Consider the following 17,273-nt stretch of genomic DNA (forward strand, 5'->3'; position numbering starts at 1 on the left):
GTGGTTATTTAAGTTGTCTGCTGTCTCGAGCTCGTGATTGTCACAGTTCAGGGCAGCTGCACCTGTAGTCTCCCTCCAGGGTCCCCTGAGGGCTCCCACTGTAGGCTCCTAGCTCCTCAACTACTACCTCTCTTGGGCAGAGACCTATGTCTCTCTCCCTCCTGACCAGTGGATCTTTAAAGGCTGCACTGTTCCCTGCCAACACTGCAATATTCCTAGCAACCCACACTGCCTAAAAACCCAGTGTCTGCACTTTGCCTTCTCTCCATAGGCTATGCCTATTGTATCGCTTGCAGTTATAAGTTTCCACGTAGCAATTTATAAGAAAGCACATTTATTCTTAAGGTGAAAGAATGACAGAAAAAACATATTAAAGATAAAAAACCTACCCACATGCTAAAAGTCTTACCAGACATTATCTCAAAGCCAACCTCTGGCTCCTACAGGTGTCAAATCTTCCAAATCCACAACTGGGTTTTCCCCAGGGTCACAAGGTCATAACTGTCTCAGATTCAGAACCAGAACCCAGGCTGGTCAGATCAGCCTGTTTCTTTATACAACTCAGGCGTTTGATGTCCAACCCTCAGGAGCAGGTAATAGCAGTCACCCTCACCTCATGGCATAGCTTAGAAGGTATTTGCATAACTGGAAGTTGGTGTCACGCCAGGGTTGACTGTCAGAAAACAGGCAGACACCCCAAACTAGTGATGTGTTCTATAATTAGATTTCACCAAGCCAGTAACAAATGTGAACTCCTGGATCACTCTACTTGTCTTACTATGGAGTCACAGACAGTTCCTTGGACTCTTCAATATATCTTGCCACGCAGATAAACTGGACTTTGTAATAAAAGGTCATGTAAGCCAAAAATCACACCACATAAGGTTGCGACCAGTCACTTACCCCAGATCAATTGGTACTCTACATCTTACACCAAAGACAACGCTGGTGGCCAATTCTGTAGTAAACTAACTAAAGGTTTATTAGCTAAGAAAAGGAAGTGAGTCATTGAGAGGTTAAAACAGGTAAAATATATATGTACAGGCGATCAGTCTATAATTCCAAATGGTAGCAGAGATGTAGTAATATGCCAGTATCCCAAAGTCAGGGGTACCCAGAATAACTCTGGGGATCTCCGTCTTCTCATTCAGTTATTCTGCCCTGTTAGAATCCAGACAGTCCAGAGATGCAGGATCTTACCCTGAATCCATACTTAAAGCTGCTTCTTACAGAAAACAAGCTCTCAGGGTCACTACCCACGTGAGCTTTTTGTTTGATGACAGAGAGTGAGGAATCCATTCTGAGTCGTTCACCTCCAATCATCACACACAACGGCCACTTGCTTTGAAATTAGCACTTTTCTGTTAAAGTTCTTCATTTGCATTTCACAAGGCTTCTTTCTTGTTTGGTGGCTAGTTTGATGGGTTATTTAGTTACAGGGGTACACACAGTGCAAATGTGTGCAATTGCATTATAACAGGATACAGCTAAGTGAAAACAATGCAAGTAACTTCCCATTAATCTTCATGAAGTTTAAACACCAAATACATTCTTATATGTTTAACAATTACTTTGATCTTACTAATACACAAGTAAATTGACCTGGGGCTTTGGTATGAGTGGGCACCTGGTCTGCCAGCATCACAGTGGGGAATTTGCATTAACCTCTACCTAGGTATTTCCCACGAAATCCACTTCATACATATTGTCCTAAAAAGTCCGTTCTTGTCTGGATAATTTCAAGATAGCCGTTTGAAGTTCCAGGCCTCACCTCACATCTCCCTTCTAGAAAGATTACATACAGTCCTGGCCCACTATATTACATACACTTTTCATTTAATACAGTAAAGTTTTCCCAGAGAAGGAAATAGCCGTATCTTTCACAGTGATCATTCAACTTTAAATAGTCATAATTTTAAAACTACTGAAATAATTTTCTTCAAACTTGGTTTGTTTGTAGATCTCATTAAGCCTGGAAACTATATGTAGGGTGTTATTTCTTTATGTGAAGTTATAGAAGCAGTTCTGGTTTCTAGTGTGTGCTATATTAATTGGCTAAATGTATGGCATAAGAAGCCATTATATTAAAGCAATTAACAGGGGGTAAAGAATTATGGTTGATCTTTCCTTCATATGTATGTATATATACATTACCTGGCTCATGAATGCTTGATTGTTTTAACCAAATAGTGGCATTAATGTTCATTTTGTGGCATGGTATGATTAGGTAGAATTACATTTAAATTGTGGAAAGAATTTCCATTAAAGATGTACTAGTCAAAATTTATCAAGGCCAACTATATGATTATATTTCAGTGATAGCTGCTAGTTGGATTGCTAATATCATTCAAGGATAGGTGTATATCTTCATGTGTGTCAGCTCTAAATGTCACATATAAAAATACACTCAGTGGAGCTTAACAATGGAGTTTTGGATATTGTAGGTTCTTGTTTATTATTTACTTTGTTCTTATTACCTTTGAGTAGTATTGGGAGATGAGAGTAAACAAGATAAAAGTTTGGATTTTTTTAAGTAAAAAGGTGTCAAAGTGAACTGAAAACATTTGGTATGTAAACTTCATTTGCATTAATTCACACCAACACTGCAGTGTATCCAGACAGCGTATGCCGTGTGAAAATGTAATACATACTACATTTTAATCCATTGTGAGTTTTTATCCCTGTTTACTTATTACAGTTAAAAATTTACTTTCATCTCTGAAATCCAATGATAATTCTCCTGCTGTGTTCCCTGGTTAGGTGTCTCTGACAATAATACTTATTAATACTATTAGCACCTCTGTTGGGCCTTCCATCTGAGGACCTCACTCTGCTTTACAGTCATTAGAGAAGTAAGTTTTATAACACCCCTGTGAGCCAGGAACTGAGGCGTACAGAGAGATTATGAGTATCATTTTAAAGTGCCTAGGTGGTTAAGGAGCATAAAACTCATTGTCAAAAGTAACTTCAGCTCTTAGGAGCCTAAGCCTCATTTACTTTCCATTAGACTTGGGTTCCTAAGCGCTCCAGTTCCTTTTAAAAATGGGATTTAGGTTTCTGAGGCTATGTCTACACTGACAATTGGACGACAAAACTTGTGTCTTTCAGAGGTATTGACCCCCTCACCCCTCTCGAAAGGCAAAAGTTTTGCCACAACAAGTGCCAGTGTGAACAGTGCATTGCCAGCAGGAGCGCTCTCCTGCCAATAAAGCTAACCCCACTCATTGGGGGTGGAAGTTTTTTGTCGGCAGGAGAGCCGACAAACAGCGGCTACACTGCACGACTTTTAGCAGGACAGCTGTTGCGACACAGCCATGTCGCTAAAAGCTGTGTTGTGTAGACAAAGCCTAAGTCACTTCGGTGCTTTGGCCATTTTTACCTTAAGTGACGTTCCCAGTGTCACAGAGAGACTGTGGCAGAGCAAGGAATCTTGTGAGTCACAGATCGTAACTTTAACCATTAGACAACCCTTTCCCTTGACAATAGCTTCTCTGTTAAGTATAAATCAGATCTGTATACAGCAAGAGAAATGGCTAATTTATTCCTGTTGGGTTTATTGCTTTGGTGCACAACAGCAGCTCTCAGGTATACCCACCTCGTCTATTGTTCCTTATGAAAAATGTCTCTCCAGGGCTTGAAAAGGAGTCTCCTTTTAAGTTGCATCTCCAGCATTCCCTGTTGTGCGATCCTCCCTAGGTGCCACCACTGTAGCTTCTTTCAGCCTCCTTCCATTGCTCTCAGCATATACTACAGTCCAGGGAAATTCCCTCTCCTCTTATCTAAAAGCACAGTACATTTTAATCACACTTGCTCATCACGTCAGTAAGTTCTATTAGCTGTTGTTCCAACTCAGGTGTTCTTGTCACTCAGAACTGATGTATTGGTTGTGTGTATGGCGATGTCTACATAGCCGCAGGGAGATTGCTTTCCAGCACGGGTAGACACACATTCACTAGCTCTGCTTGAGCCAGCATGCTAAAAAGTGAAGTGGGGCCACAGTGGAACAGCGGAGGCTTCGGCTAGCCATTTGAATGCCATCTTGCCTGATCCCCCAAGTATGTACTTGCATGGCTAGCCTGGCCTGTTGCCTGTGCCACTGTAACCACACTACTATTTTGAGCATGCTAGCCGAAGCAAAGGCAGCACATACCTGTCTATCCGCTCTGGAAAGCACCTCGCAGCTGCTGTGTAGACATGTCCTGTGTATGTATCTGAATGTGATGTCACCCTTTGGTGGCTGACCCACAATGTGGTGAAGAGACTTGTACTACTGCCTGCTAAAGGAGGTCTGTGTTTATGGAGCTGGAGGATCAGGGCTCTAGTCCTGGCTCTGCGCATGTGTGTGACTGTTCTAGTAAATAGAATCTGCTGCTTCCAACACACATTCTTTATAGGATGGCATGAACCCTGTGCTACTCTCTCTAATGGTGCATTCACCCTTGTGCAGAGAACAAGCACAAGACCTACACACTGCTTAAGACTCACATAAGCCCTCTGGACACAAGAGAATTTTGCCCTAAAGGAGGATGTAAGAGGAAAGGTAACAGGCCACAGCTTTATTAAGGATAATGACGTGACAGCAGAGCATAGAAACACACAGATAGTGCTTGCTGAATTACACCACTACCCTGTGTGATTTCCTTCAAATTCCCACTGAGGTGCCAAGCCTTTTCCATGGGATCAAACAAACAGGAAGGCTCTAAGGTCCCATCTACTGAGCAACACAGCCGTTCTTTGAGTAGTGTCCCTATGGGTGCTCCACTGTACGTATAGCTGCACCTCTGAGTGGAGATTTTAGGTAGCAGTGTCCATTCGGCTCGCACATGCACTCTCCCTCATGCTCTGCCTTGAGGCTATCTAGTGCTGTGTGGGCGAGCCACACTCAATTCCTTTTCAGCCGCAAGTCGGAGCAAGTAGGCTGGTTTACTTTGAATCTGTGGCCACTTACCCTCTTCTACACCTGTCAGTGACGTCAGCATTTCTAGTGGCCATCACCTCAGCATGACAAATAGGGGAAATAGTGGTGCTGATGGTGCACCCACCCTTCATGGTCTTCTTTAAAGACAAAGTCACTTTGAGGCCGCACCCAAAGTTCCTCCCCAAGGTAGCCTCATCCTTCCATATGAACCAACTCATCCACCTCCCCACCTCTTTCCCAAAACTGCACTGTGAGAACAGGGAGGCCATACTACACATGCTTGACATTAGGGGAGCCTTCACATTGTATTTGGACTGGACAAAGGGCTTTAGGAAATCTCTTTTTTCTCAGTTGCGGACAGATCCAAGGGCTCTGCAATAAGGGCTCAGCTCAAAGGCTCTCCAGATGGGTCTCAAATCACATTAACTATTGTTATCCCTCAGGAATTTGCACGCACTCCACAAGATCCATTTCCCCCTGGATCGCATTTGTTAAAGATGTTTCCATCTCAGAAATCTGAAGGGCAACAATGTTTGCCTCCACTCGTACTTTCACAGAACATATACAATTACTAGAGACTCAGCTTCTCATGCCATCTTCGGGTCCACAGTATTATCATCAATGATAGACTCCACTCCTAAGTCCCAGCCCTCCACAGGGGATACTGCTGTGAAGTTACCTACCGTGGAGCACCCATAGGGAAAGTACTTGAAGAAGAAGAGGTTATTACCTCGTGCACTAATGATGGTTCTTTGAGTGAAGTTCTTCAACAAGTGAAGGCTCCGCTGAAAGTTTGATAGAATGTAACAAAGTTTCTGGCTAGCTTTGTATGAGGAAATGGGAAGACGGTGTCTTGTAGGGACGTGAAATTATATTTATGTGTACACAGTTTTATTTCTTGTAGGTGTTTGTCTCTGTCTGAAGGATTAGAGCAAATTCAGTTGTCTCTTACAGCTTGGCTGTAGACAGTGGATCATGTGGTGTGTCCTGGATGGAAGCTGGAGGCTTTATTTCTGTTAGCAAAGTAATTGTCTTAACAAATATATCAACCCTATCAATGTTTGCTTAGGAGACTGTGCTACCTAGGTCTTTCTGTTTGTGACAAGCTATATCTTCCTTTTGAAAACCAATCATGAATTCATAGCTTTGGGGTTGATCGTCATAGCTGCATGAGTACATTTCTGAACTTGGCTTGTGTTATGTGAATGATAAACGGAGAACGAAGTGTGATTTATATAGCAGTTTGGCCAAATTGCTGTTATTAGAAGGAAAAATACATTTATTGAATGTATCTAGGCTGGAATTATCTCTTCAGTGATGATGATGAATGCTTGCAGCTTTGTAAACATGCTGAACATTAAGTTGCTAAATGACTGTATCACTTTGTGATTGATTATCAAGTTTGGCCACGTAAGCATCACGACCCACACATATATCTCACAGTCTGCCTGCATTCTGAAGCCTACTTAATGCTCTTTTTTTCTAATTAAACTTTTATTGAATTTTCTTCTCCTTTTAATACTTGTTTTGATTCTCTTATGCGCAGATGACAAAAGACTTGCACCAGCCATGTGATTCCCTATTTTAGAACAGTCCCACTTTGCAGGATTAGCCATTTTTAATGACTTTAATCTTCTTTTTGAAAGTGATTTTTCTCATTCTGTTACATTCCTTTGATTGCATTAATGTAGAATTATTATTCTGCTGGAAAAATCACTGTTGCCAGGCATGTCACACCACATTTCAACTATATCTTCCCAATGTAAAATACTCCAGCAAAATTCCCTAACATTTTCTTCTGGGCTCATTATAAGGCTTTTCTCAATTTAAAATGGCAAGTTAAAATTAACAGCATTGTTTTTCATTCCATAAAGAGATAAATGATGATGAGTTTTCCCTCTAATTTCTTCAGTTTAGTTGTTGGATACTTTAATGTTTTGTTTGTAAGGAAGTCAAGGTAGATTGTGTGTGGGAGCAATAGCTGTCCAACTATTTTTAAATTCTAAAAGGCAGAAAAAACAAATATATTAAAAAGAAAATAAAAGTTGAACACTTAAATCAATAAAATGTCTAAATCAAACTGACACAATGAGACAGTCTTGCTTTCAACTTTATGTAAACAAACAACATTTTATTTCGCTTGCATCCACATTATAATAATCACAGCAGTTTCTTTGCATGTCATTCAGAAAGTAACACCATCTTTCTTTTATTTAAATAAAAAAATTAGTCCAGTATGCTGGAAGGGCAGCAGTAGGAAGGGAACTCTGCTTTTCAATTCTTAGCATCTTCCTAAAGTTGTTACCATTTCCACCTGCTGTGTTTTGGGATAGATCAGTCAGTTTCAGATGAGTGTGAGAACTTCTTAAACATATTTGTATCGCTGAGATAATGGACTAACTTCATTGCTGGCACAAGCACATACAATCATATTGAAGTTAACGACATTGTACTGGGTTATGCTAGCAGTGAATTTGGCACACTGAATTTGCAGATTGTAAAAGAGGCTGTGGACGCTGAAGCTGATTTATTCATCAAAGTGGTTTAAGCCTATCTGATTTTTTTCCATGCTTTCTCTCTTCAATCATTTATGCCTGTATACCAATATGCAGCAAAATATTTACAGTCTTTCTCTGTAATAATAAAGTATGACATTTTAAATGCCTATTTTTACAATAATTTTTATTTAATGGCAACTTGTTACAGTTTAGGCCACAGCCAGTTAATTTACAGAGTAGGAATATTGTGTTGTTTTTTTTCCAGTAGAAAAACTGTAGGAGTAGCAAATTCACCATGTGCTGCCCTAGTTCAGGCCCTAGAATCCCCCTCTCTCCCTTTTGTCTTCATTCCCCTTGAGGAGCCCAGCTGGCGTGAGCTGGGAATTAGTGAGCAGTGATCTACCGGTACCTCCCCACTGAATCTAATCCAAGAAGCTGGCAGCCAGCTGAATCCTTCCAGTCAGAAGGGCCCATTAATGCAAGCCCTTAGGGAGGCTGCTCCTCCTTTGCTTGGAGAGAGAACCCCTGTGAATGGGGCTGACTTCAGAGAGAAAGAGAGAGGCTGCTCAGAATGAGGAGCGAACCTGGGTGTTCAGTATGGCATGTAGTAATGTACAATAGAGTAGATTTAAATATGGAGCATATTATATGATTGCTGATACAAAAAGATATTAGGTGTTGGTTACAGGATGAGAATAGAAATATTAAAAAACAGGTCTCTGTAAAAATCAGTGGATGAAACTTTGTAATGTTCAGGCTCAGCCGGGCTCTTAAGTTTTTGTTTAACATAAGAACATTGAACGTTCTATAAGCGTAGGTCGCTTGTTGAGAATTATAGTACGTTTCTGTAATGAGAATAAAATATTGTTTTCATGTCATCAGTCATTCTGGAGTAGCAGGTTTGGTTAAGTCAAGATGAGGACATTGTAGTTGTACTGCATAAGGAGAGAAGGCCATCCTCCCACACAGTATAGTGCTAGGAAAAATGCAGCACATTTTTGCTAGATAAGTTGTCTTGTGCATGATTATTTTTATATAAAGTAATGAAAATCCCTGTTTTCCTGGGATGTAAAGGCAGACATATTTGACAAAGAATACAATGATATAAGGCATAGGTTCTTGTATTGACGATATCCTCATTAACTGAGTTTTTCTTTTGAGAACTACTCTACTGTACATGTGCTTTAATTTGGTGAAGCTGTTTAGTTGGCAGACAAGTGTATGGGTGGCAGCCTACATGCATAGTTGCAGGGTTTTTTTTGTTCAGTTGTAATAATAGCTGAAGTAGAATCATTAAACGTTTTAGAGGGTAAATGTTTGTGTTTGGAGAAATGGTTCCTTTTTGCATTTCAGTGCTTTACCTACCCCTCCTCTACTCTCACAAGTTTTACACTGATCTTCATTCAGGGTTCAGTTTTATATCAGACTAGTGGCATCTTCACTTAACTTGTCATCTTCAGCATTCTCTGTGGAATGATTACATTTGCACTCATTTTGTTCTCTTTCTGATGAATAATTCAAATTATGAAAGATGCTAACTTTTTATGTCTTTTCTTAAAACAACCATTCTTCTAGTCATTGTGTTTCTTTATGGAAATACTGATTTATGAAATATTTTCTAAAGCCTCATCTTTGAGCCATGGAAGTGGGAGCACTCTGTCATTACAGGCTTGGCTGTGCTGTTGTTTTGTTCCTGAAGTTGGTTTTCTGGTGATGACACACTTGAAATCTCCAAAGATTATTATTAGTCTTTGCAAGTATTGCAAGTCTTTTTATTGCAATCAGAAGACATTACCTTTCTAAGCCAATGAATATGGTAACAATCAAAATTTCTTGACAGATTCAACTGAGTATTCTCAAATCTGTTGTTTCTATTTCACATGGATGTTGAATTCTGTTTTTCTACATGTAACTGCTTTTGTGCAGCCTTTTACATCTGTTTCAATTTCAAGTCAGAGCTGAAAAGATGTTATTAAAAGGAGACGTTACTTAAAATCATTCTGATGCATCATTTAAAAAAAATCCCACAAAATCACAGGTGACCACTTAATACTGAAGCTCTTAGACATGTTTGTATTGCTTTGCTTTACAATGCATTTTATTTTCTCTACTCATTGTTTATTGTTTTACAGTACAGTGAGTAGTTAAGTCTGCTAAAGAAAAAGGCTTTATATTAATGCTATATGTTTGCATATTCATAAATTACATAACAATATGTGCTTCTTTTCCTCTTTCTCAAACATCTTTGAAATTCAAGAGACATTTATGTCTTTTTTTTTTTTTTGTTCGGCGGCTGATTTTTTTTTTACTGTAGTAGCAGAAGCCCATAGTGTTGTTGAGAGGCTTTGTCCTTATTTCACAGATGCACTGGGAATTGTTTTTAATCTCCTTTCTGCTTTCCCATTACAGATGGTGATGACGACCCACAACTCTCCTGGGTGGCTTCATCTCCCTCCAGCAAAGATGTTGCATCACCCACTCAGATGATAGGAGATGGGTGTGATCTCGGCATCGGGGAGGAGGAAGGGGGGACTGGCCTGCCATATCCCTGTCAGTTTTGTGATAAGTCCTTCATTCGCCTGAGCTACCTTAAAAGGCACGAGCAGATCCACAGTGACAAACTACCTTTCAAATGTACCTACTGTAGCCGGCTTTTTAAGCATAAGAGAAGTAGGGATCGCCATATAAAGCTTCACACGGGGGATAAAAAGTACCATTGCCATGAATGTGAGGCAGCATTCTCTCGCAGCGACCACCTCAAAATTCACCTGAAAACCCACAGTTCGAGCAAGCCATTCAAGTGTACTGTCTGTAAGCGTGGGTTTTCCTCCACCAGCTCATTGCAGAGTCACATGCAGGCTCATAAAAAGAACAAGGAACATATGGCAAAGACTGAGAAAGAGGTGAAGAAGGATGATTTTATGTGTGATTACTGTGAAGAGACATTCAGTCAGACAGAAGATTTGGAGAAGCACGTAATGACACGCCACCCACAGCTTTCCGAGAAGGCAGATTTGCAGTGTATTCATTGTCCTGAAGTATTTGCAGATGAAAACTCACTGCTTTCCCACATTCATCAAGCCCATGCCAACAAAAAACACAAGTGCCCTATGTGCCCCGAGCAGTTTTCTTCAGTAGAGGAAGTCTATTGCCACTTGGATAGCCACAGACAACCTGATTCCAGCAATCATAGTGTCAGCCCTGACCCAGTCTTGGGGAGTGTGGCATCAATGAGCAGTGCAACACCTGATTCAAGCGCATCAGTGGAACGAGGCTCCACTCCGGACTCTACTTTAAAACCATTGAGAGGACAAAAGAAGATCAGATCAGCGGAAAGAGAGGAAGGCCAGAATTGGTCTAAAGTCACCTACAGCTGCCCTTACTGCTCCAAGCGTGACTTCAACAGCCTTGCTGTCCTGGAGATCCATTTGAAGACCATTCATGCAGACAAACCTCAACAAAGCCACACATGCCAGATCTGCCTTGATTCCATGCCTACGCTGTACAACTTGAACGAACATGTCCGAAAGGTGCACAAAAACCATGCATATCCCATGATGCAGTTTAACAACATTTCTGCCTTCCACTGTAACTATTGCCCTGAGATGTTTGCAGATATCAATAGCCTACAGGAGCACATCCGCATCACTCACTGTGGACCAAGTGCTACCCCTCAAGATGGGAACAATGCCTTCTTCTGTAACCAGTGCTCCATGGGCTTTCTGACGGAAGCATCCTTGACTGAGCATATTCAGCAAACTCACTGCAACGTAGGAAACTCAAAATTGGATTCCCCTGTCGTTCAGCCAACACAGTCTTTTATGGAAGTTTATTCTTGCCCTTATTGCACAAACTCCCCCATTTTTGGCTCCATCCTGAAGCTTACAAAGCACATTAAAGAAAACCACAAGAACATTCCTCTAGCACACAATAAGAAGTCAAAAGCAGAGCAGAGTCCAGTTTCTTCTGATGTTGAAGTCTCTTCCCCTAAAAGGCAGCGGCTTTCTGCTAGCTTAAACTCAGTTTCTAATGGTGAATACCCATGTAATCAGTGTGATCTAAAGTTCTCTAATTTTGAAAGTTTTCAAACTCATTTAAAGTTGCATTTGGAGTTGCTTTTAAGGAAACAGTCTTGCCCTCAGTGTAAAGAAGACTTTGATTCTCAGGAATCTCTCCTGCAGCACCTCACAGTACACTACATGACAACGTCTACCCATTATGTATGTGAGAGCTGTGACAAACAGTTTTCTTCAGTGGATGACTTGCAGAAGCATTTGCTGGACATGCATACTTTTGTGTTGTATCACTGCACCCTTTGCCAAGAGGTTTTTGATTCCAAGGTATCTATCCAAGTGCATCTGGCAGTTAAGCATAGCAATGAAAAGAAGATGTATCGTTGTACAGCCTGTAATTGGGATTTTAGAAAGGAGGTGGACCTTCAGATCCATGTAAAGCATAGCCATTTGGGCAATCCAACAAAATCACATAAATGCATCTTCTGCGGCGAGACCTTCAGCACTGAAGTAGAACTGCAGTGCCACATCACAACCCACAGTAAAAAATACAACTGTAAGTTCTGCAGCAAAGCTTTCCATGCTATCATCTTGCTTGAAAAACATTTGCGGGAGAAACATTGTGTCTTTGATGCTGGGGCTGAGAATGGTACAGCTAATGGCATGACCCCAACGAATAAGAAGACAGAAGCCGCAGATCTCCAGAACATGTTGATGAAGAATCCGGATACTTCAAACAGTCATGAGGCTAGTGAGGATGATGTAGATGCTTCTGAGCCAATGTATGGTTGTGATATTTGTGGGGCTGCCTATACCATGGAAGTCCTTTTGCAAAACCATCGTTTGAGAGATCATAACATCAGACCTGGGGAGGACGATTGTTCTAGGAAGAAAGCAGAATTCATCAAAGGTAGCCACAAGTGTAACATCTGCTCAAGGACCTTTTTCTCAGAAAACGGCCTCAGAGAGCATATGCAGACTCATCGAGGTCCAGCTAAGCACTACATGTGCCCCATTTGTGGGGAGCGCTTCCCATCCCTTCTGACCCTGACAGAGCACAAAGTCACTCATAGCAAGAGTTTGGATACGGGAACGTGCAGGATCTGCAAAATGCCACTGCAAAGTGAGGAGGAATTTATTGAGCACTGCCAGATGCATCCGGATCTCAGAAATTCCCTCACCGGGTTTCGCTGTGTTGTCTGTATGCAGACAGTCACCTCTACCCTTGAGCTGAAAATTCATGGAACGTTCCATATGCAGAAATTGGCAGGAAACTCTGCAGCCTCTTCTCCCAATGGTCAGGCTTTGCAGAAACTCTACAAGTGTGCTTTGTGCTTGAAAGAGTTCCGGAACAAGCAGGACTTGGTGAAACTGGATGTTAATGGCCTGCCATATGGCCTGTGTGCTGGATGCATGACCAGGGGCACCAATGGACAGTCTTCAGGCTTGACCCCCCAGGAAGTGAATGAGAGACCGTGTGGCAGTCTGAGGTGCCCAGAGTGTAGTGTCAAATTTGAAAGTGCTGAAGACCTAGAGAACCACATTCAGTTAGATCATCGAGACCTGACACCTGAGACTAGTGGCCAAAGGAAGGGTACCCAGACATCCCCTGTTCCCAGAGTAAGTACAGTACTGCTGAACTGTAGCATCTCTTCTTGCACACAATGTAGACTACTAGAGTAACTATACAAAGCATTTAATAGGATTAAAAATTCAAATTTTATAAAATTAATAGTAAAAAAAATACCTTTTGAGAATGACCTGTGCTATAAACAAAGCATAGCATTGCACAGGCAGAAAATAGGTGTCACACTGTTTTGTAGACTTCTTAGTTATGTATGGCAGGGTATCAGGGTTCATACTGCGAGCCTACCTTGAAGTTTTCAGCAGAAAGTTGAGCTATATCAACATTTCATTCAGAAGTCAGGGTTTGTGCATAAGTATGGGTATTTCTTGAGTTTGCAAATCTGCAGAAACTGGTGAGACTTTCATGGGAAAATATATTTTCAATATCCAGGAGAAAGGAATTCTAAGTAGTTTACTTGACCACATCCCAGGAATGAGCTAATTAGAATGGATGGTAGGTTTGCAAGAGGCTTGTTTTCTTTATATAGCCTCTTGGCAGAGGTGTCTACTTTATTTGTGGTGTTTGGTGAACATGTGACCAGGCACCAAATAGGAGGAGGAGGAAGTTGGAATGAAAGATTTAATGAAAGCCCCTCAAAACTTTCCATCGCCATGCAAAAAATTTGAGTCACTGCTTCAAAGAGGTTAGTTGTCTTGCTATATGACCTTGAGAGATGGATATGAGCCCTGCTTTCCTGGGGGGAGGGGAGGGGCTTTCCTCACTGTGTGTGTGTGTGTGTGTGTGTGTGTGAGAGAGAGAGAGAGAGAGAGAGAGAGAGCTGCAAAAATCTATGGGTAAGAAAGATACGTCCTTACAAAAATTCAAAAAAGAAATATAAACAATATCATTATGGCTCAGATGCCATACTGGCCACATTGATACTCAAATAATTATTAGCAGCTGTTTAATCACCAGAGGATATTGCACAGCAGTATGTAACTTGTGAAATCTGGAACTGGTTTGTTTCCTTCCCTTAATGAAAGTAGTTTTCATATGTGATGTGAAAATTCTTGTAGAGTGTACAGGTGAGAATCTTGAGAGAAAAAGTCTGTGAAAACTAACTCATCTGCTGTCTTACAGCTTTACTTTTAAGATTTTTGGCTAATTTAGTATGTAAGCAAGCCTTTAGAAACCTGCTCATGAAATCTATCTTGTCTGCTGTTTATGGTGTCTTAAAATTATTTGTTGAAATTTTAGTTCATGGTTGGGCCAGGTTACTTCTTACACTGTGAAGAATAAATGGAATGAGAAGTGAATTTGGGAAATCTTCTCAGCAGACCAATAGCAGTGACAGGAATACTAGTCACACCACTCTGACATTTTGAATTAAAGATAATTGGGTGAGATTTTCAAAAGCATTTACTAAGGGAGCTGGGCACCCTGCTCTTACTGAAAAACCCCAGCCATAGACTCCACCTGATGTTAGTCTGCTAATTAAAGCATCCCCAAATAATTCTTGATGCAGTGGGCAATAACAGACTTGAAGGTGCTGTTAGAGTACACTGAGCAAGCAGTTCAGTAAGTGCAAGGAGACCTTGAGTAAGTCCTGACAGTGCAGGCAGAATGGGCTTAGATAGAGCTGTTCATAGTGCATCCTGTCAGTGATTCGTAGATTGTGTCAGCATCCCAGGTTCAATCTCAATGAAAATTTGTTATTGTTTTACCTGCTTCTTTAGTACAAATGGATATTGTTCCCACTGGGTCAAGTGAATATGTGACTAGACCTGCCTCCAGCTGTGATATACATCTAATTCTGCAGAGGAATAAAATAAGGAATGGAAATATCCCTTCCTTCAGTGCGATGTCTCTTGAGAGTTCAGCTGAGTCTCTGAGTAGGTCACTGTCTTCTTTCTGCTTCTCAGTTCTTTATTTCCTTCTAAATTCTCTGAAACAGGCCTATTCTTTTCTGTGGGACTAATTCCTTTTTCACATGGCTGTGCACACGGCCTAAAATATTACATGCTCTTCCCCTCATCTGTCAGGAGTGGAATACATTGCCGTCTTCTACTCTAATTTCTTGCTTTAACTCTCTCTTTTCAGTGAGAGCTTCCATACCTGTTCTCTCAGGGGAGAGTTTAAGTTCTTCAACAAGGTAAATGCTTTGAATTTCATCCCGCGAGGGCAGATTTTAGTTCCTTTGTAGAAGATAATGAAAAATCAGCATTTGTGCCTACACCAAATAGCACCTTAAACAGGTGCCTATGGCCTGCAGCCTGCACATATGCTAATGCCTGAAACTGTATGGTGTATACCCCAGTTTCTTGGAATAATTCATGATTTTACCTTTACTGATAGATACTATACCTGAACAGTGATATCAGCAGGCTACGTAACTGTCAGTGCTTCATTCTGGGGATTAAACATGTAGTTTGGGCCTGTTAAAATGTTTTTATAGCATAAGGATCTTTAAAGAATTATGCTCTTTTTGGAAAATAATAACTTTCTATAGTATTTTAAGAATAGAAGTTTGTTTAACTTTGCTTGTCGTAAACAAACAGTGGGGCCACTAGACAATCGAGGTGCAATAGAAGCACTCAAGGAAGACAAAGCTGGTGTGGAGAAGCTAAATTAATTCTTTGCATCGGTCTTCACTGCAGAGGATGTGAGGGAGATTCCCACACCTGAGCCACTTTTTTTAGGTGACAAATCCTGAGGAACTGTCCCACATTGAAGTGTCAGTAGAAGAGGTTTTGAACCAAATTGATAAACAGTAATAAGTCACCAGGAGCAGATGATATTCACCCAAGAGTTCTGAAGGAACTCAAATATGAAATTGCAGAAGTAGTAGCTGTTACATTACCTATTGCTTCAATCAGCCTCTGTACCAGATGACTGGTGGATAGCTGTCATCTGGCTTCAGAGGCAATCCTGGCAATTGCAGGCCAGTAAGTCTAATTTCAAAACCAGGCAAATTGGTTGAAACTATAGTAAAGAATAGAATTATCAGACACACAGATGAACACGATTTGTTGGGCAAGAGTCAACCTGGCATTTGTAAAGCGAAATCATGCCTCACCAATCTATTAGAATTCTTTGAAGTGGCCAAGAAACACATGGAGAAGGGTGTTCCAATCAATATTGTATACTTGGATTATAAGAAAAACTACGAGGAGTCCGGTGGCACCTTAAAGACTAACAGATTTATTTGGGCATAAGCTTTCGTGGGTAAAAAACCCACTTCATCAGATGCATGGAGTGAAAATTACAGATGCAGGCATAAATATACTGACACATGAAGAGAAGGGAGTTACCTTCCAAATGGAGAACCAGTGTTGACAGGGCCAATTCAATCAGGGTGGATGTGGTCCACTCCCAATAATTGATGAGGAGATGTCAATACCAAGAGAGGGAAAATTGCGAGATGGGTACTCAGAAGTCACCTACTACATGGACACAAATCGGACATCAGGAATGGTAACATAGAAAAGCCAGTAGGAGAACACTTCAACTCCCTGGATATTCTATAACAGATTTAAAAGTAGCCATACTTCAACAAAAAAACTTCAAAAACAGACTTCAAAGAGGCAAAGAGTCCTGTGGCACCTTACAGACTAACAGATGTACTGGAGCATGACCTTTCGTGGGTGAATACCCACTTCATCGGAATTTCCACTACATGCATCCGATGAAGTGGGTATTCACCCACGAAAGCTCATGCTCCAGTACGTCTGTTAGTCTATAAGGTGCCACAGGACTCTTTGCTGCTTATATAGATCCAGACTAACACGGCTACCCCTCTGATACTAGATTTCAAAGCAAAACTGCAGAGCTACAATTCATTTGCAAATTTAACACCATTAATTTGGGCTTGAATAGGGACTGGGAGTGGCTGGCTCAAAGCAAAAGCAATTTTCCTTCTCTTGGTATTGACACCTCCTCATCAGTTATTCTGAGTGGACTACATCTACCCTGATTGAATTGTCCCTGTCAACACTGGTTCTCCACTTGTAAGGTAACTCCCTTCTCTTCATGTATCAGTATATTTACATCTGCATTTGTAATTTTCACTCCATGTATCTGAAGAAGTGGGTTTTTTTTACCCACGAAAGCTTATGCCCAAATAAATTTGTTAGTCTTCAGAGTGCCACCGGACTCCTCGTTGTTTTTGTGGATACAGAGTAACACGGCTACCCCCAATACTTGGATTATCAGAAAGCCTTTTGGTCCCTCACCAAAGGCTCTTAACCAAACTAAGCAATCATGGGATGAGAGGGAGG

General features: G+C 41.0%; 1 protein-coding gene across 12 annotated transcripts in view; it reads left to right on the top strand.

Annotated features, from left to right (window-relative positions):
* The window catches only part of ZNF423 (zinc finger protein 423), a 402,730-nt gene that overhangs the window by 269,110 nt on the left and 116,347 nt on the right, over nucleotides 1–17,273 (top strand). For all 12 annotated transcript variants that reach the window (XM_039503481.1, XM_039503470.1, XM_039503477.1 and 9 more), the window contains one exon: nucleotides 9,826–13,049. In XM_039503481.1, coding sequence (XP_039359415.1) covers nucleotides 9,826–13,049 — 3,224 coding nt within the window. The remainder of the gene's footprint in view (nucleotides 1–9,825; nucleotides 13,050–17,273) is intronic.

This window comes from Mauremys reevesii, linkage group 16, assembly GCF_016161935.1.
Source record: "Mauremys reevesii isolate NIE-2019 linkage group 16, ASM1616193v1, whole genome shotgun sequence".
Taxonomy (NCBI): Eukaryota; Metazoa; Chordata; order Testudines; family Geoemydidae; genus Mauremys; species Mauremys reevesii.